The 20,998-nt window shown below is 41.3% G+C and overlaps 1 protein-coding gene across 12 annotated transcripts in view; it reads right to left on the bottom strand.

Annotated features, from left to right (window-relative positions):
- Window positions 1-20,998, bottom strand: part of ST3GAL6 (ST3 beta-galactoside alpha-2,3-sialyltransferase 6) — a 61,743-nt gene that overhangs the window by 5,184 nt on the left and 35,561 nt on the right. For 11 of the 12 annotated variants that reach the window (XM_075034265.1, XM_075034267.1, XM_075034266.1 and 8 more), the window contains 7 exons: window positions 19,786-19,863; window positions 16,767-16,870; window positions 15,363-15,426; window positions 8,607-8,702; window positions 6,242-6,428; window positions 5,015-5,152; window positions 1,294-1,446 (listed from right to left, as the gene is read on the bottom strand). In XM_075034265.1, the coding sequence (XP_074890366.1) occupies window positions 1,294-1,446; window positions 5,015-5,152; window positions 6,242-6,428; window positions 8,607-8,702; window positions 15,363-15,426; window positions 16,767-16,870; window positions 19,786-19,863 (820 nt within the window). Of the gene's footprint in view, window positions 1-1,293; window positions 1,447-5,014; window positions 5,153-6,241; window positions 6,429-8,606; window positions 8,703-15,362; window positions 15,427-15,776; window positions 16,720-16,766; window positions 16,871-19,785; window positions 19,864-20,998 lie in introns of those variants that run through there. The other variant, XM_075034274.1, reaches the window with a different exon arrangement.

Here is a 20,998-nt window from a genome sequence, read left to right on the forward strand (position 1 = left end):
AGGCATTTGTAAATTGGATAACATCCTGACAATCAGTTTCAACAAGCCAAAACCAACCCATCTTCTATGCTGTATCCAGATCCTGGATACACAAGGGACCACTGAGGTTAGTGGAGGACAGCACAAGGGAAATAAGTTTACTGACAATCTTAAGACACTGTATCCAGTAAATTAAAATTAATATAAATACTCATAAAAGATTATACAGATATAGTATAATATTTACAACTTAACGCCACTAAAGAATTAATGACAAGCGTTTTGCTTAGTAGTTTGTTTTTTAAAGTTTCAAGGTTTTAGGAAACTTAGGGATGTCTATTCAACTAGTGATCAATCTTACCCAAGCTTGGTATACATTGCAAAAAGCACCTGCAGAGAGAAGTCCTCAAAATGGAGTTGAGTTCAGTGTCAGAGGAAAATTATCTCAGAGCAGCAGGCACCTAGGAGTCCTCAGGGAGACATGAGAGGCTCCTATGGGCATTGCCCCTGTCCTTCCCTCTTCAGAAGAGGGAGGAGGAGAGAAAATGGTCCCCACACGCACTAGGCATGCACATGGAAGAGAAAACTGTTCACATTGAGGTAAAGGGCTGAGATATCGGAGTACAGAGCTGAAGACAAGAGCAGAGACATAAAAGAGAACAGAGGCATGACCATAGCAAAGCAGGAGGGAAGAGAAGGCATCCCTGACGTTTGCCAGCCTCCTGCTGCTCCCTCTCTGGGTGAGTTGTGGCTTCCCCCGCCTGGTAGCAGTTCCTTCTCTTCCTACCCCTCTCAAAGAGCTGCTTTTCTTTTCTGCTTTCAATTTCTGAAATTCAGTTCTTTTCCTAACTGCAAGTTTATAGGTCTTAACTCCTTCCATTTCCCTTTGCTCCTTCTCTTTTTTAAGAAGTTCGGTAACTATGACAAATTGTGCAAGTAGGTGCCAAGGAAAAAGAGAATGCAAACAGAAACAACACTATTCATGTTCTGACAGTGCTAGCAAATATGCCTCTATGAACAAGAGCTGCATAGCCTAAGGATAACACCAGCAAAGCAAAACAGAGCATAAAAACGGATGTGTCTCATGCCAATGTTGCAGAATATGGTGTAGCACAAAGGACACAGATATCATTATCCACATTTTTCAGAAAGAAAAGCAGAGATGAAGAGATTCAAGCAATGTTAACCCATGAGCAGCTGAACCAGGAGAAGATCAGAGACCTTTCTGACCTGCAGTCCACACTTCTACCTATACTGAATTGTCTTCTCCAGTTACCAGCTATATTTCTCTCAGCATAAACAAGTGTTTGTTACCTGCATCATCTGAGACATCGTGTCGTTGCCATAGTAGTGCAAAGAACTGTTTCTGTCAGTGAAGTCGTACTTGAAGCCTGCCATGTGAACTTCATGGCAAATGTGAAATGCTAGTGTAATGGCAATTAGCCCCGTTGTTGGATGCTTGGGTTTCTAAAATGAAACACAAAGAGCATGCATACGTAAATAACTGGCAGCTTAACAGGAACAGCAAACCTAAGAGCAAAGAAAGCAGAAATCAGGCAGCCTGGCTCTTCTACATATGTTTGGTTTTGCAGTTTGATCCCCTCATGTCTCATAAGGAGTACAGTACTGCCTGCAGGTTTTCCATGACCGGGGTGTCTGCTATGTTGGCCTTCCCTGGGATTCTCCTGTTTCTAGTGAGGGCTGAGACCATACTGTAGCCCTTCCCTCCGCACAGGCATCAGGAAGGTCTCTCCATCCCTCTGCTCAGCAACCTACTCTCATGAAACCGGTCAGGCTTCAACATATTGGAGACCATTTCACCCCATCAAATTTGACTGAATGAGCAGATGTGTTCATAATTTTCTAGACAATGGAGATCCAGACAAACAGAACAACATGACACACCTCAAATCTTCATTAACACCAAACTAAAAGAAAGCATGAATGCTACTGCTACATGAATTTGGCTGCATTTGAACTTTTTCAAAGCAGGGAAATTCCAGAAGAACACAGTTTTAGACTTTCCCCCACTATTTCCATTAGAAGAAGAGGAACTATAAACAAAATTGCATATTTCTCCCTACAGTGAGATAGCTCAGAAGTAAATGCAATGTAAAATATCAAGAGCGGGTCATAAACAGGTTTTAACTGTGCAAAATTAAGAGCACCTAACCAAAAACTAGCATTTCTTACAACAGCATAGAACAACTCATTGCCACCATCTGTCCTATCCCGTGATGAACTACACAACTGTTTAAGCAGCAACAGTGGCTAAAATGATCTGGGGAAGTAAATGAGGCAAGGTTTGTAAAGAGAGGTGAACTCTTTCATTAGACCAACAGATGAAGCTGAGGGGAAAAAGCGTCCCCAGAAATGGACAAAATTTTCAGGTATTAATTCCCTTTTTAGCTAGAATAACAATTTTCTCAGAGACCAAATGAGCTATATGCTTTCAGTAGCTGCAATCGAAACTCAAACTGAGTGCAAAGGCACATGCTTTTTTGAACTCTTACGCAAGGCTTGGTTCATTTGCCTCTGAAAACGGAGCAGGCAAGCCAGTACTGGACAACTCTGGACAGAGAGAAGGCAGATGCACTCGATACAGAAAAATATTTTTTGTATTGTATGATAAAAAACCAAATCCCCAGGAAAAAGTTACTAACATCTGCTCTGTAACCTAATTAAAGTCACAGAATTGAACTATCAACTTTCATGTAGAATTTTTTTGTACCTTTATACAATTCTTAGAGTACTCCAGAAATAACATCAACTTAAAATGCATGCTATAGCCCAGGGCTCCTGCCAGGTAGCAAAATAACTTTCTGACTTGGTGGACCAATATCATAAACTTAGTGGTGGCTCTGTTGCCATGTCCGTACCAAACAGCACCCCAAAATTACGGCAGGAATGCTACACGTCAGGATTAGTGCTATTTGGAAGTATCAGGTACGTTACAGGTTGCAACTAGCTCTGTTTACCTTTGGCTATCATAAAGTTCACCCCAAAAGAATATACTAAAAAAAGCAAAACTACTTTTAAAATGTATTATCGTGCTAGCACCCTAGCCATATCCAGATACCCTCAGCCTGTAATGAAATTTGTTTAGCCAGTCACGTTTAATGGGAATAGGCACAGCCCTGGAATAACTCCGCAACACTTTCTGACTTCAGTGCTGCTCGGGCAGCACATCCGATTTTACAGTTGCTCTTCCCGGCTCTGCTAACACCATCACAGTTGCTAACAAAGAAACAGAAATGCTTGCTGGACTGCACAGAAATGCACACACAGGGAACACGAGATTGGCTTAATGGAAAAGGCAGAGACAGCAGGGAAAGCAACATCGGTCTTCGGCGTCTCCTGCAGGCAGAGGGGGCTGAAGCACAGGACAGCGAAGGCAGCACCAGCCCTCCCCAGGGACACACTAAGGGACAGAAGACTCCAAAGTGGGTCCTGCAGAAGGCTGCCCTGCCCATGGGAACCCCCGAGGCACGATCCGCAGCTTAACCAAGCTGTGCCAGAGCAACTGCAGACCTGCAGGCTCCCAGCCATAGCCCACCTCTGAGATAGCAGGAAAAGAGAGGAAAAGCACACCTGAGCTTGACCATTGCTGCTGCCGGAGACAAGGGGCTGCAAAATCCCCAGGATAGAGCAAGCGGGATGTGGAGGAGGCAGAAAGGGGCTCCAAGCACGGACACACTTTGCCCCAGCTTTGGGAAGGGGTGCTTAGAAAGCAGGAGAGGAGCAGAGAGCACGCACAGTACCGAAAGCAACTGAGGGGCCTGGGCCTCTGTACCAGCCCCAGGACACCACACACATCTCTTTGGCTCACTGACAGCACTAGTCTTACTTTTACCCCCACTGAGAGGGGAGCACAGGAAGAGACAAGAGGAATTTCTGGAGCCATGGAGGCCACAGATGTTCTGTGGCCTTTTGGGAGATAGATAGGCACCCAGCTACTACGCTGCTTTCTTCCCACCCTTGACTGAAGAGCTGAAATGCCACAGAGCCCCGGCAAGCATGCAGCCAAACTGGGTATTCCAGTTTGAGAGTTAATAAGCGAAGAAAAAGCCACTAGTAGGCTCAAAAAAAGAAAGAAATCAAAGAGAAAAAAAGCAGCACAGTAACTCCTAAAAGCAAAAAAACCCTCAAGTCCCTCAAATATTAGAAAGATTAAACCAGAAAAAAAGCTGTGGTAGATACTCCACAGTGACAGCCTGTCAAACATTTCCACATGTCTCAGTTGGCTGATCCCAATGAAGCAGCTCTGTGCAACGACGTGACCCCAGGGAACTGTATTTGTGCTAAACAGCACGTGGTCAGTGCTGACTGCGCAAGGGAGGTCTCCAGCTTGAAGCCTTACCTTTCATCAGAAACATTCTTCAGTCATAAACTGACAGTTAAAATGTATTTTTACGTCCAAATTGTCAGTTAACTCGTTACAATGCTTGGCATCAAATCAGTAAGCTCAAGAATGCTGCTAGATGTATGTCGTTAGCACAGGGCTGGAATATCTGCATGCACCTGAGTCCCTACCTGCTCCCAGCAGCGTGAAATTACAGCAGTGTTAGAACTACTGGGTTGTTGGGTTTTGAGGGGTGGGGTGGGTTTGGTTGGTTGGTTGGGGGCGGGGCGGTGTTGTGGATTTGTTGGGTTTTTTTTTTTGAAGAAAACTATAAAACACCCTACATTTAATAATTCAAGACTCCTTAATATTTCTAGAGTCTCTTTGGATCTGCCATGTTCCAATGTCTGTCTGCTTTCCACAATTTTGTAAAAGGAATTATGTCTGTCTGCAAAAGCAGTCTCGTTTAATACTAATTATCGAATCCATAAAAAGAGATTTTTGGCATACAAGGCTACCCACTGTCTTTCTGGATTCCATTTTCCCGTCTTTTTTGAGCACCATCTAAATGCAAACTACCACCATGTGAACCTCAAGGATGTTCCAACATAGTCCACTATAATAAAGAGATAATTACTTCTGAGTACACATTTGGTTGCAGAAAACTAAAAGGCACAGAAGAAAAAAGCCTACCTCCTTCCTGGGAAACCTTGTTGGGAAGCGAAGCCATTCATAAGCTGTTTTTCTGGTGATGCTGGGATCAAGAATCCTAATTTGACTAGATTTGTATATCATGTTCAGAGCCGGTTTCTTCCAAAAGCCTTTAGCACTCTGTAACAGGCAAGTAAATACACATTTTTAATGGCTATAAACAGTTGATTTTGGTTTTGTAGCAACTCTAACCAGAATAAAATCCAAGGGCAGGAGGTTGAGGAAGAAGCAAAGTGTTGAACCTCCCAAAGTTCCACAAAACCATGTGCCAAATAGTGCTCCTGCAACAGGACAACCCACTGCAGCAGCAGAGGTTGGGGCCAGCTGGCTGGAAAGCAGCTTTGCAGAAAGGTCCCTGATGGACAACACGTACCAGCAGCATGCCTAGAAGTAGCAAATGCTCATTGTGTGCTTAGCCACATTAATAAGCATAGAGAACAGGTGGACAGAAGTTACTATTCTCAAATACTTTGTACTGTGCCTTTCTGCAGTCTCACAAATGCTGTTTTGGGCTCCTCTCTGTGGAAGAGTGTCAAACTGGGGCAAGCTCAGCAGAAGGCCACCAGAACAGCTGAGGGGCTAGAGCACACAGCAAACAAGAAGGGTCCGAGGAGGCTGGGTTTGTACAGCCCGTCTTCAACTATCTGGTAGGGGTTTACAAAAAGTGACAGGATCAGACTCTTCTCAGAGACACACAGTGAAAGGATAAGGAGAAATTCTATCCTGTGAGGATGCTGCAGCACTGAAACAGAGGTTGTAGAATATCCTTGGAAATACTCAAAACTTACCTAGGTGATGCCCTAAGAAGCTGGTATGGCTTTGAACTTGGTCTTGCTTTCTTTCAACAAGGTTTTAGACTAAAGACCTCCAGAGAGAGGTCCCTTCCAACATTATTATGCAATTCCACCAAGTCCGCAGGATAAAATAATCCAGGAAATAGCTAGGGCATGCATGTCAGAATATGAAATGCTGCTAGCAAGAGGATAAAAAGGTATTTCCAAGAGGAAAACTGCTTTAGGGTGAGGAACTGATCAAATATGTGTGTGAGAAAGAGGACAGAAGCATTTATGGGAAAGGGATATTGAACGGACTGACTAGGAGACCCAGCGCTCCCTCCAGCTAGGAGGACTAAGGTTAAAAGCGAAACAGGCATTTCGCATGAGAGGTGTGTGGCAAGCTGAGCCAAAGGGCATGAATAATTAAACTTACTATTTTCTGACCACCTAGTATCTCCCAAAGCCACTTCAAGTCACGTGGTTTGAAGACAATGAGAACAACGGTTGTATTAGGGTCGTAGTGGATTGGATCTGAGAAGATGGATTCCGGGTAAGAAAGGCGGAAAGTCGTCCTCCTCCCAACATCCTCTTCATACCCTATAACAGGGCCATTATTCATTCTGCAGAGGACAGAGACAGCAATGACTACCCCACCCAAGTCCTTACTGTGCGTCAGCTGGCACGTGCATTAGTCTGCAGGGCAGACAGCGTGTCCAGGTACAGGAGGGTTTAGTGGCCCAGCATTTACTTATCACATTACATGGTAGATGAGCAATTATCAGGTGCACTCACCCTCTAACTCAGAGGGATCAAGCACATATGGGAACTTGGCCAAGGTGGTTTAGAATACAATCACACAATTGCTTATCACATGTCACTCGAGCAGAAGGCTTCTGATTTGGCTCAAACACAGAAACTGGAGAAGACCAAAGAGAATATTTGGCTCAGAGAATTACCCATTGCTCCGTTCATGCTACTTGATGATCCGAGTCATACAGGAGGCGTTCAAGAATGTTTTAATACTCTTCACTGTCTACAGGAACATGGTTTATGACTGTGTACCTGATGCTGATACATCATTATGTTTGCTTTTTTTGTGTCTTTGGGGTTCTTGGGGTGTTGGTTTTTTTTCTTAAATATTACTTGCACAGCTGCCACTGCTTTGGGATATAACAGATTAATAAGCAGTGAGCAGATGGGTAAGGTCTTTCTGCTCTGAGGTGTCAGAGAGGCTGTGTTTAAGTCTCCATCTTGCAGTTTTTGCTTGGTGGGTGTGTTGCATAACCTTTGGAGAATTCAGGCAGTCTCTGTATGCTCCATTCCTGCCAACGTGACTTACCACTCAGAATAGGAGGCACACTGCTTAGGAGCAAATGTTTGCAAAACAAGGTATGCAGACAAAGGAGTACTTCAAAGTTTTATCAGAAGTCGTCATTAAATACAGAACGCAAACACCACCTCTTTGTTCATTCACAGTAAACAAATGTGTACTGTATTTCTGAAAGTTTTGAATTCAGAGCTGTATTTAAATGTGTGACAAGTCTACATGAAGATTTCCATTTTAAGAAGAGTAGACAGATCTACAAGGAGCCCAAATACTTGAAATAGTTTAAAAATAATCCATGGAGCTTCCTTGCATCATTATACTACAGTGAAAATAAGTGCAAGGTAGGGTTTTTTCGTAAAGCACAAAGTTGCCAGGCAAGTAAAGTTGCCTAAGAACAGAGATATTATCTGGATTACTTTCTATAGTTTTAAGTTTATAAGAGGAGTTACAACTGAAGAATTGTATATATTCATTTCCACCTTACCAGAGCGTTTTCAAATGCATGTCAAACTCCAGGCTTTGTATACAACCTTTTATGTTAGTGCTTGAAGACTGAAACACTATCACTAAAATGAGCATTCGGACTGATGGCATAGTAACAAAAATGAGATTTTGTTCAACGTTCCACACAACGTTGAAGCAGACAAACTGAAATGGCAGCTCAGAGGTTTTAGTGAAAGAGGGTTCAGGCACACTATTTGACAGGGTACCTATAGGCAGAAGGGCTATTTAATCAGTTACCATCTCAGTTCCTGCAAAGGAGAAACTGATTTATCTTTTTCTTAATGTACAGAAAATTCTGTTATAATTAGCCAAATAGTCCATTTTCAGTTTGCTTGGCATTTGAGGTCCCCCCCACGCCCACCCTTGCCTGCTCCTCTCTGAGCACTTCCCCAGTTCCCCTAGTCCAGATGCCTCTTCTTCAGACCCCAGCATCCTCTGGTAGGTTAAGGCATCTCATAAAACTTCCAATATGAACTAACATGCTTGAGAAAAAGGGGCAGACATCAACATCATCCTCCAGTTGACACATGCCTTGAGATGGACTTCCCAGCATAAACATTACGTTTAATCCACTCCAAGCAATGCACGTGCCAGCACAGGGGTAAGGCAGGCATGGCATGGAAGGCAAGAGGCAGGGCTGCCCAGGATGCTGGCTCACATGCAGGGCTCCGGACTATCACATGCTTGGACCCATCCCTGATGGCAGCATCTTGCACGTGTGTATCTGTACACGAGACAGACTGACCACTCAGTGATTCTCCCTCCCCTGTATCAATCAGTCTGTGTAATAAAACACCGACCCATTTTTTCCTAAAATGTTTTAAATTAAGGCTGTGACAGGATAAGTAAAACAGGAAGTTTCATACATTTTCATTTGTGTAATAACTGAACTCCAAAGCCACCAGCTGACAGCAAAAGTCCGTTAATTATTTGCATGCACACAAAACGGAAAGGAGATGCCATTTACCTTATTATCACGTCATACGAGTCAATTTTCTCCCCTAATGTCTTATTTCGAAGTACTCCTCCATTACCAACCACAACACACCGTCGACAGGCAATGCTGTGGAACAAACAGAACCTTTAATATGCACTACTTCCCTTGCTTCATATTGTTATTAATGATATATTTGCATTTAGCTGGCTTATTTACTAACTGAGGTCCTGTATCTTTTACACTCCTTGGGCCCTACAGAGCAGCCTCAATCCTGTATCACACACTAAGGCTGCTTTCAAAAAAAATGCAGCTACATTATTTCAGGGACTGCCAAAGTCAGGAAATGGCTTCTCTCATGTAAAACTGTTTTTACACATGTCCTTTTTCTAGTGGTTTGCTGTTCAAGATCATCTAACCAGTTGATGATAGGGGTGCCATTAGATAAATTATCTTTCACAGTGCTTCAAACTTGTCCCAGTGTGGGGGTATACCAACCAGGACAGAGTATGTCTGGAAAAACTACTCAAATTAAGGTGCTTCTGCAATATTGTACAACTCTACAACTCCAGAGATCTCCAATATAAGCTATGGCAGCAAGATTTAGCTTCACAATTTACCTTACAGGCCTCTGAATTGTACATGTGAAAAACCTTAGCCCAATGACACCTGTGATGGCTCTTCAAATGAATATAATCATGTTGATTTTTCTCCCTCTACTTAGAAAGTGCTGTTTAAACATGTGCTGAAGTGCATGCTGTCATGACACGAGACGGATACACTTGATTAAAAGTTGCATTCTCATATGACTAGATCAAATTAGACAGCATTACTAAGTATATAAAACACTGTAAGCTACAAATTAGATCTTATAGTACATGCAATCAAAATAGTAATTCCTTTTGAATTTAGAATGCATTCAGAGTTAAAAAACACCCAAAAAAAGGTATTACACAAATGCTAAACTTATGAAAGTAAATTCTAATGGTAAGATTTTTCCAAGTTATGCCAGGTTTTCTAAGTATACCTTTTGCTCTCTACTGTCTTACTTCAATACTAGTAAAATGTGTGCTTTGCTAAAAACAAAAACAAACCCAACAACAATTAAAAAAACAAAACCAAAAAACCCCACACAAAATGAAACACACCCAAAAAAGCACACAGTGAGGCTTGCTGGTTTTTTTACTCAAGAAATTTTGCCTCTTTAGGGAAGGTTTACATCCAATGTATAAGATTGAAAACTCCTCCTTACAGAACAGGCACAATTTTTTGTTGTAAAAAATGCTTCTTTATTTAGAGCAAAAGCTGTTCAACTTGTTTGCAGCAGGAGTAATGGCAAAATAAAAATGTCGGTATTTTCTTCAGACACGAACAGGCTCACAGCTTACTGAGGATGAGTCACTTCCCAATGCCCCACTCCCATGGTTCTTCAAATAAGAAAAAGGCTCTGTGTCATTTCTTACTGTAGGGGACCCCAGGATTGTGTCCCAAAGAACACTATAATCTGTACTAAATGCCCAGTGTTGCACTTTATGCAGTCTAATTAAAATTAACATCCTTCTCCTCAGATAGTCCAACCTGTTTTTTCAGCTGAGAATGAGAACAGCCTGTTCCAGCTGAGACTGACCAACATCTCAATGTACAAAGCAGTTCCCTGTATTTCCTACAGAATTGTTAATGCAGTCATGCTGGACCACATGCGGGCTAGGAAAAAAAACTGGGCCGCAAAGCAATGCTGAAAACCTGAAGCTTCCAGAAAAGGTGAAATGAAATAAATGCCAACTGTACGAAGTACTGTATTTCAAAAGAAATGCTGGGATGGCACCTTCTCACCTGCTGCTCTAGGGCCAGAGGGAGTTTCCTTTTTTTATATTTTTTTATATATATATAAAAATAGAAAGTTGCTAAATGCAGCTGTCAGGGTGGGGTGACATGGAAAAAGCTAGCACACCTTTCTCTCATGTTTCCTGAGCAGCTTAGTAGAAGGCAAGCATTCATAAAAAGATTTCCAGCAAATGCCACAAGTCCAGGTGACTCAGTACCTTGGAAATCAGAGGGGTGAAAACCTGTTATACCATCATGTCCTCAGTGTGCCCATTCCCTCTATACCCACAAAACCCTTCCCTCTCTACTCCAGGACTGCTTCAGCCCATTCACTTTCAAATTAGTTTTCAATCTAGTTTTAAGATATCCTGAGAAAGCAGGCTGATGAACATATGCCTTTTGCAAAGTTTACAGTGGGAGGAAGGGAGCAGAAGTTACTCTTCTCCTGAATTACACTTTGTTACTTCAAGCTATATCACAGAGCTCAAAGCAAGATCCCGGGCTACAGAGAAGCAACACCAAGGAGAAACAGGAAGGAAAAAGGAAAACTGTACAAAAAAGTGATCAGTAAGTGATGAAAATGGAATGGGGGCGGAGCAAAATTAGCATGTGGTTGTATCACATTTTCCTGTCATTTACAGCATGCCTCTGTAAATCAGTGAAAGTTTCAATCATCTCAAACTTCTGAATTCAGTGTCACCAAAAGTTATGTGGCTGCAACTGGGTTACTGAGGTACAAGCCTCATCACCACAATGCAAATCCTAAACTGACACTCATGCTCCAACTCACGGTGGTACCTCCTGGCTAGAGCATCCATCCCAAATGCTTGCTGGACACCCTGGTTTGGCAGTGACTGACGCACAGGTATGAACTCATCTTCGTGCCTCAATAAAAAGCTAGAAAAATTGTTCCTAATCTTGCTGAATACTTTTTTTTTTTTTAATACTCTCTGACTACTTGGTGTGAATTCACAAAAACAATGTCAACTTCCTTACAAGTGGTTTGTATTATTCTGATCACGATAAGCAGCCAAACAGTTACCTTGAGGAGGCACTGCTTGTTCTGTCCCTTGTAGATGAACTTTAAGTGATTCCTTATTCCATACCTTCCAATTTTTGGCAGAGGCTATGATTTTAAGAAACTTCTTTGCTATGTCAATCCCTAGTTATCGAAATAATGCCTTCCACTCCCGTATAAAAATGAAGAACTCTTTGGTTTCTCCTCTCTGCACTGTGCAGTTGTGATGTAGCAGGACACACTCAAGGCAGGGAGGGTATAGTAAAACATGACTTTAGAGCTGGGCAACTGAGGTTTGCACAGCTACAGAAGCTGGGTAGCTGCTCTCAAGTCAAATCTGAACTCTCTTCCCTCTTCCTGAGGGATGCAGACGAGATCTTGTTCATGGCTAAGAGCTGACTAATACTACTTGGATGGAAAATGGAGTGAAATTTGAAGTTTGATTAAGCTTTCAAACTCCAGTGCCCTTAATAACACACATACTCAAAAATAAAGTTATCAGCTGCCTTCAAATAACCAATAAAGCATCTAATATTTGTACATGAACTTTTAGAACGGATAATATCAACAAGCAGATCAAATACTCCTGATTAATTATACACAAATACAGTCATAACTACAGCCAAACAAATTAGAAAGACCAGCTTTTAATCTCTGTCAAGCTCAGGAACTTGAAGTGGCCCAGCTCAAACAAGAAGTCTGGCACGAATGTGCTATTTCTGAATTGTCTCCTCCCCTTAGCCCCCCACCAGTATTCAAGTGTCTCCAGTTATGATCATAAGTCTACATCCACAGTAGCACAGATTCCACTGACAACCATAAGCAGGGAGGGAAATGGTTTATGCTAAAGTAAAAAAACCCCAAAACATAGTATCATAGGAAACTGACATATGAAATGGAGATAAAGAGTATGCAAGGCTGGACTGTATTCAAAGATATTTAAGTTAAACAAACTGACCTGTACTTACTGTAGATCACAGAAATCAACACATTGATTTTCAGCAGACTGTTACTCCCAGATATTTTACCAACCCCACTTCTTAAAGTTTCCTTTTTCATAATGTTTTCATATTAGAAAACCCCAAACACCCCAAAGCTGAGCATTACTCACCCTTCTTCCAAGTCAATAAATCATTGGCAAGAAGAGAAATAAATTCAGATGTACTTAAACATCAGGCGTGCTACAAGTGAAATGTAACAGACTGAAGTGTCTGGAGGTCCAGCTTACAACCACCAGCATAATATTAATGAAAGTGAAAAATACTAAGACCTCAGCTATAACAATTGCTATAGCAATGGTTTGAGTGACTAAGGGATTGCATTTAGGTGTTCGAGATCTACTTAGAGTAAAAATAGATCCTATGCAAATCGCATGGTAACTGATCTCCAACATCTAAACACAATCCCTTTAGTCACTCAAACCATTGCCCTGTTCATGTGGTGTACAAGAGCCTCTTAATCTCAAGGCCAGGCATTAGTTTACATATTTTGTTTATATGATGAAATTCTAAAAGAAACATTTTCCTAGTCTAGAAAAGAAAAATATTGTTAAATGGAAATGTAGCCTTTAAAGGTCAAAAGGCTTGCATCCTCCACATTCCACTGAAATACTGTTTCTCTGGAAAAGGAAAAAGATCTCAACCTCAACTCCTTTAACACACACCCCCATAGTCAGTTGAGGAATGCAAATTATTTCCTTTGAGGTTATTTGATAAAAGGAGGATGCAGAGGTCACATTTTGTTGGCTCAGGATTGTGTAAATGCATTTGTAAGAATTTACTGTTGTTAAGCTTAGAGTCCTGAGAGTGCCCAGTGAGTAATTATGAGGAAATGGGTAGAGCAGGTGTTCAGAGGTTACTCTGTCAATGTACCCCCGGCCTGGAAAACCCTTCTCGTACAGGCTATTCCACTGAAGTCAGTGACGCTGTTCACTTCCAAACAGTTTTGAAGAACTAGACCTTTACACAGTGAGAATTCCACCTAAGTTCGGAAAATGGCACTGTTCAGGAAAAATCCTTTGTAGCTCATTAGGTACAGTTTTACCTAAGTTGCACAAAAATACATATTTGTTAAAATACTTTATAGTAGGTTCCCCCACCCTGCCCCAAGAAAAGTTTATAGGGCAATTTGGTTTGCATTCTGCCAAGAAGGCTGAATTAGGCAGCAGCATTACAGAGCGGCCTAATAATTCCGTATTACCAGAGAAAGTTTTCAGGATTAATTCTTAAAGTGTTTCACATTTAAAAGCCACTGTATCTCGGTTAAATGTATATATAAAAGTTCTTCTTTACTACAGTGATTCATGCCCTAACAGTGCTATACACAAAAGCTGATGGATCTAGAAAGAATATCTTGTATGAATTCATTGTACATTTGATTTGTTTATACTACTGCCTATTAAAGAGTAACAGTTCTCATTTTGCTTCAGTACTACTGAAGTATACTACTATTATTAAAACGAAGCATACTTCCCAGAACCACTAAATGTATCTATATCTCAGAGAACCTACATGCAAAGGATAAATACTAATTACCTTACTTTTGATCTATAGGACAGACACCTCCATTTAAAAGGTACTATGCTGTACTGCAAGCGTCTTGTCTCTACAGCCAAAACAATTATAGTGCTGAACTTGTGATTTCAGGAAATTTCTAATACAACATTTGGCATTCTCCTTCAAACTCCAGAAAAAAGACTAGCTTTTCTCAGTCAATTCTGCATAAATTTCCCCAGTTATCACACTCCTGATAGAAAATAGGGTTTTTTCCCTTTTTTTTTCCCCAACGTAAGAGTAAATCTGAACATCCTAGAAATGGATACTAAACACAGGGAAAGGAAGGAGTACAGTAGGTGAAAGAAAGGAAAACTGGGTATTAAAACCAAGATAATTCTTAGGCTTGAACATCAATTATTTTGTTCAAATACCACCCAACTTTAATTAAAATGTGATCCTGGCATTGGCTTGAAGCAACACTCTTCTGTTTGATCTCCTTGATTACAAAACAAAACCAAGTACAGCCAACCTCAGCTTCATTTGCATTCAGCTCTACTAAGAAGTCTGCATATTAACATGATATATGACAGGTTGTCAGCCCATTTGCTAGACTGCAAATCTAAGAAGTCATTTGCATCACTTGGTAAACACTTGCCAACCCTACTACACTAACTCCAAAAAAAAACTGCCAAAAAAAAAACCCCCAAAACAAAACCACTCAAGACACACACAGAAAGACCCTCCAAAACCAAACAAGAAGTCCCAGCAGAAGTGGCTTCTAACCAAGAGATATTTAAAAAGGGCAATCTAATGCATGGGAAGTGAGTTATCTAAGGCATGCCACACCCTAGTTACTCCAGAAATGCCAGGAACAGCCTTTCCTGGCTGCCTAGATTTCCCTCATTTACAGGAAAAGGAAGCTGAGCATACATATGAACAAGGGTGTGCAGCAGGCCAGCGGATGCAGTGACACGGGGATATGCGTAAGATTTCTTGGGGATACGGATAATATTTCTTTCGCGTAGAAACAGTCGTTGGTTTGCACCTGCTTATCTCAAACATTCTCTAGCTTACAGTAATAATGACATTGACAGAGGAGATCCCATTCCATTTTTAAGGGGTGGTTTCACTTTCCTCAGGTATAAAAAGATACTACAGGAAGATGGGACTGTATTCAGCTAGCAAATTCCTAACCCACTTATAAAAAAAGAAATCTATCAGTTTAAGCTCTCTCACAGAAGAATTATTCTTGAATGCTGGTGCTACATATGTTTAAAACCAAACTTATTTAAATCTTGGAATCAATTACATATTGCTTGGACACTGTCAGTCAGATCTGCATCTTGGCTAACTTGAGCAATTTCAGGATAATGCCACTGACATTCCTTTTCGGATAAATACTGAGTATTAAAAATGCAATGAACAGAAACAGTAGCAAATAAACCATCTCACCTGTCATTTTCATTGGAAAGTCCACAGTTCTGCAGTCTTGAAAGGGCTAAACGAAAAAATTGCTCTAGAAAGCAAACAAAGAAGATTAATGAAAATGTTCAGTGTCAGTGCTCTCCAATATAAAAATAAGCATGCCACCCTGACTACAGCATTTTCAGACAGTAGTTTTTATGCACTGTGCATAAAAACCTCAAAATAGGAACACTTTTAATTTAGGGCCACAGGTCAATCAATGATGCCAAAGAAATTCAGGTTTATCAGAGCTCCTCTTTGTGAAGCTTTTCCTGCCCCAACACTGCTGTTGGAAAACAGCATGGGATTTGTATCTAAAAAAATCTTAGTTACAGTAAATAAGCATTGGAAGAGTTTCCAAGATGCACATCCTAACTGACTTTGTTTTTTTCTTCTACCCACCTTCAGATGAAATAGAAGCAGCCTTGACTCAAGAAGATGGGCCACACAGCCAGGAACAGTAACAGCATTACATATCTTGGCAGAAGACATCAAACCAGCCTGTGCTCACTGGCAAAGCTGGGCAGAGGCACCTTCCCAGGCCCCCCTCGGTGGGCAGGCACCTGCTGGACACTCAATGTGCCTCTTGAGAGGGGGCCTCAACTCATTCACAAACAAACTTTTCCCCACCACAACCCCAGAGGTGAGGGAAAATGCACCATCCTTGTTACACTGACAAAAGGCAAATCAAGAGTCTAAATCCCAGGTCCATAGGGTACTAGGAAGGTGCACTGTTCAGCGTTAAAAACTCAGAGACTTGAGACTTTACAGTGGTTTCCAGAAGGGTGACTAAGACCCTTAAGGTCTCTGGCCCTGTTTACTCTGCCCTGACCAACACGGGCAGCAGGCATGAGCAAGCAAACACTTTGCACAGGTACAGCAGCCACATAACAGCAGGAATACCCCCTGCAGCCCCAGTGATGCCTTCCCTGGTCGGAGAAGCTAGCTCAGTAAAAGGAAAATTTTGCTGATGTAACTGCCCCAACCTGGGGACTTCTGCCTCAGTAGGAGTCTGGATCCTGATCGGCTTAGGTGTGTTGATCAAACCCCATCACACTGAGCCAGCTAATATTTCACCTAGCAAAGCACTAGCTAAATATCTTTAGCACCTCAGCCCACATACAAACGAAAGGAAGCCGAAGAAGCTCCACTCTTCCTCACTCCCACCTTTTTGGAGCTTCTCTGCTAAGAGGGGAAACCTCAACATGGTGTTTTATTTGTTAAAAACAGGAAGGTGGCAGGTCAGAGGGACTAAATGAAACCATTAAGTCACTGCTAGACACCCCCAAAATAGGAATAGTGAATAGGAAAGACCAGGGACAGAGATACAGGTGGCTTTACATGCCATTTCGGTATTTCCATTTAAAAACAAGTTACATAGGGAACACAAACCTGCTCTCTTTATTCCATAAGGTAGTTCAAACTTATCGCTCCCGTGGAACTCTGCCACTCTGATAAAATCGTTAGCACACAGGAACGGGTATATTTTATCAACACTAATGAAGAAAAAAAGAAAGAAGTTTAAAAAAATCCACATGATGTATTTGAATAAGCCAATAATTCATGTAATTGCTTTTCAAAAAAAAAACCACCCAAACTTTATCCTACTTCAAGTATTATCAATTTTTAAAAGAAGAAAATTCATGAACACAGGGAAAGAAAGCAGGTGATAGAGAAGGGGAAGAGTTTATATTGGAAAATATAGCTAGAGAGTGAGATAAAATGATTTCTCTGCTAGTATAAGTTATATGGAGTCATTAAAACAACATGACTGAAAGCTTATACCATAAGACAGCATTTTTAAGAGAATATGTAATGCAGAAAGACAATTAATAACTTCAGGTTTGAAAAGTACACAACAGAGGCAGCAAGGAAAATTAAGAGTTATTATATACGGCAATTTAATAAGTAAGAATGGGATTTGAAACAAGGTGTTTTAACTTGAAAATACCATCTCCCGAAGGCATCAGCTTATTTGAGATGCTCTCCCATTCCAAAGAAATGGCACTTCATGGCTGTATTGACATTAATAAGTAGTTTGGGGCAACAGGGGTATATCCATACAGCAAAAAAGTATGGAGTTCTCATGTCCATGTTACACACATATCGGATTTTTTTTATTTTTTTTTTACTCTGGACTAACTCTGGTAGGGTCCCACAGACTAAACACCCCTTAGCAGCTGCAGCACGTCAGGCGTGCTCCTGCAGTGCATCTTCTGGCTCAGCCAGAAGTCAGATGTCTGAAAGGAGCCCAGTGCACGAGTGCCAGGGCCAACCTGCAATAAGAAGCATGGCACGTGGGGATCACAAGGAGGCTTGCCGCAAAAGGCAAACTAGAACATGACGGCATCGTACCTTATAAGCATCAAGATAGAAAGAATGGGTCACTACTTTCTTCAAAAGACAGTAACCACAGACAAGGGTTATCTCATAGCAGGGAAGGGACTCTTATTACCATATCTGCCAAGTCAAGCCAAATGAATGAACAGTAGATTCAATCCTGTCACATGCTACAATGACTTTGGCTTCACCTTGAAGTTAAGTGGGCACATACTCACTGTACTGGTTGACTTTGTAGTGATCCTGCATACTAGGTCTTAAAATGTTAACACAGAAGTATACATTCACAGTGAGAAAACCTAGAGTTGATCTTAAATACCCCCAGCCAGCATGACTTGTTTGTCCATTAACAATATTAATAGCTGTTAAAAACCCCCTCCCTCTCAGTTTCACAAATCAAGTATCTCACTCTTTAAGCTCTACATATTCAGAAGATACTAACAGTAAAAAGGAAAAAAATCCCAACCAAAAAAAAAAAAACCCAACAAAACACCACAGCTCACACACCAAGAACTAGGCCATAGGTTAGCTAAGCAAGACCAGCTATCTTTGAGACATCATGCATTAAACACCCATATTAAATTTAATAACTTGCCTTACTTTCAGAAGCAGGTGGTAAGCTCAGACATAATAAATAATTTACCTACTGCAAAGAGATTCTTAATTCTAGCTCTGGTTCCTTTCCAATAAATAATTCTGCCAGGTTAGAAATCCTTGCAGCCTCCCCAGGCTACTACCAAAGTGCACAGACCAGATCTTCAGCTTGCGCAAGCTATCTCTGTAAAGGAGCTATGGAAATATGCAAGAGAATCTGTTCTAGATCTGCACCTACATTCTTCTCGCTGCACATCTCTGAGTCCACTCCTGTCCCCTTGCTCAGCACCAAAGCTATCCTGCTGTGCTTGACACAGAGACAGCCTGGGTACACTCTGTAGGCGAGGGACCTAGGACCACCTTGCTGGGCCAGGCAGCTAACCAAAACTCAAAGACTGCAGGACTGCTTTGGGGAGGACAAACTTGAGATCCTTCCATGTTTTTAAAATTATAATAGCACTGAATTAAAGCCACATTTTCTTGTACACAAAAAGGACCAAAAAAAAGAATCAATGGTGCCTTTGCTCAGAGCTTTAAGACTCCTTCAGCCAGGACTTGGTCTAAACATCTTCCCAAACTTTCACAGGGCCATACTCAATGTTTGCTTAGGTAAAACACAAAGCTAACAATACAGCCTATCTGCTTCTGGTCCTGCAGCGCTCCCTTGATCTCTCATTTAAGACTTGTGCTTCTAATAACAAAACCTCCCAATATTTCCTCACAAACCTCTTGGATGCACTTTTGTGACCAGACACCTCCTTTGTTTTGGGTTGAAGTTCTTTTTTCACCTGACTGCTTCTTTACAAAGGAAGCTTCCTATGAGTACCTTAAAGTGGAGGACACCTACACACAATTCAACAATACTATCAGAGGAACAAAGCCACAAATAATCCCAAATTTCATTAAAATTAAATTCCATTAGAATTCTATTGAAGGGGAAGAATCTTATATCATTAAAGATTGGATGAACTTTTGCACATTTCATACTCCTCTTTACAAAAAAAAATGAAAAGATTTTCAAAACTTCTGTGGTCCCTGGCTGCTACAGAAATACTTAGCTACCAAAAAAATCTTAAAGTCTAGGTTCTTAATAGCAGGATGACTGAGTTTCAGTCTTGGACATGAAGGCTTCTTTTACAGGAAAAGCATGGGGAAAAAAAAATTTTAGGCTTGTATTTCAATCATTCAAATGGTTTCACTGTTACTAGCTACAATACCTGAACAGGAAGTATTTATTTATTTAGTACATACACCAGCATATTGAGCTACTCATGTGGTATTGCTCAGATGCTGATCAGTGGCAAGCTCAACAATTTGTGTTGCCACAACCAAGAAAAGCAGCAATGAACCCAAGCCCAAAAGCTGTACTTCCAGAGGTGAATCAAAATGTGAAATAGTCCAGGATATGCAAGTAGTCCATTTCTACCTCAGTCAGCACAGCCTTTCCTTCCACCTCCACTTCCCACAGAAGACTCACCCCAATAAAGATTCAAATGCTGGTTTCAGTACACAACTGTCCAGTGCGTTCCTTCTCTCCACAGCCGTAGGTGGCAGCCTGCAAAAGAAGAATTTCAAAGAAACAGCAAGAACAGGTAGCAGCAACAAGGGAGGGAAACTTGGACAAGCCAAATTAATAAAAGCTGATTACTGAATTAATACCACACCAAATTTTCATGATTGCCTCTGTCTGTACTATAAAGATGGATCTTTCTCATTGCGGTATGATTACTTTTACTAGTAAAGGCTTTTATCTCACAGTGCTGCTCTAAGGGCTCTGCAACCTCCCTTGCTCAGCAACTCTCAAAGCAGCCATAACCAGAGGTGAGATCTCAGGCTCACCTGCAGAGAAGCAGGACACCTGGGCTGAATCATGCTGGCATTACCAGTGCTCCTCAGAGAGGAGAGGGGAATAGACAGCAACACGTAGGGTACTTCAAAGAAAATGAGATTCTTTGGGGATAAGTCATTCCTCTCATAAGGCTATGACACTTCTAAGCACATTCCCACCTTGGCAATTTAGCCCAATTAATAACAAATATGAAGGGAGGGTAAAGTTCAGTGTAAGCAATGCATGCATCTGGGCTGCATTAAGAACAGAAGGATGAAACTACCATATGAGAACCACAAGCCAAACAGACCATTAAGGTTAATTGCTCTTGGTAACCTCAAGTTGTCATGTGAATACTGACACTGACAAAGCACCCTGTGAAATATATCAGCTGGTCAGCTCACTGCTTTCCAGCATCAGCCTCACAGATGGCATTTTGCAGGACGGCTTCAGACAAAACAGAGGCCTGCTTTTAAGTTTTAGCATAGCTGCTCATCGATCCCACAAACCTAATTGCAGGAATTTACTAGCACAAGATCTGCTTATACCTGCGCTCGCACATCACAAGTGAACCACACCTCTGATCTATTAAATTTTAAACACAAAAGTTACCCTTATGGCTCTGCTAATTTTATTCAGGTGTAACTCAGAATTGCAGAAATTTGGAAGTTGTAAACAAATGTCCTTCCAACAATTCATTGCTTGTTATAGTCAGTCGCTGAAAGTGGCCATAAATAATAACCAAACACTGGAAACATGACATGGACAAATTCCTTTCTGCCAGACATGTTACAATTGTGTTCATAACAGAAATAACCAATGGACACAGCTGTACAATAACCAGTTGAACAGGGAGCCTATG

This window comes from Buteo buteo, chromosome 8, assembly GCF_964188355.1.
Source record: "Buteo buteo chromosome 8, bButBut1.hap1.1, whole genome shotgun sequence".
NCBI lineage: Eukaryota > Metazoa > Chordata > Aves > Accipitriformes > Accipitridae > Buteo > Buteo buteo.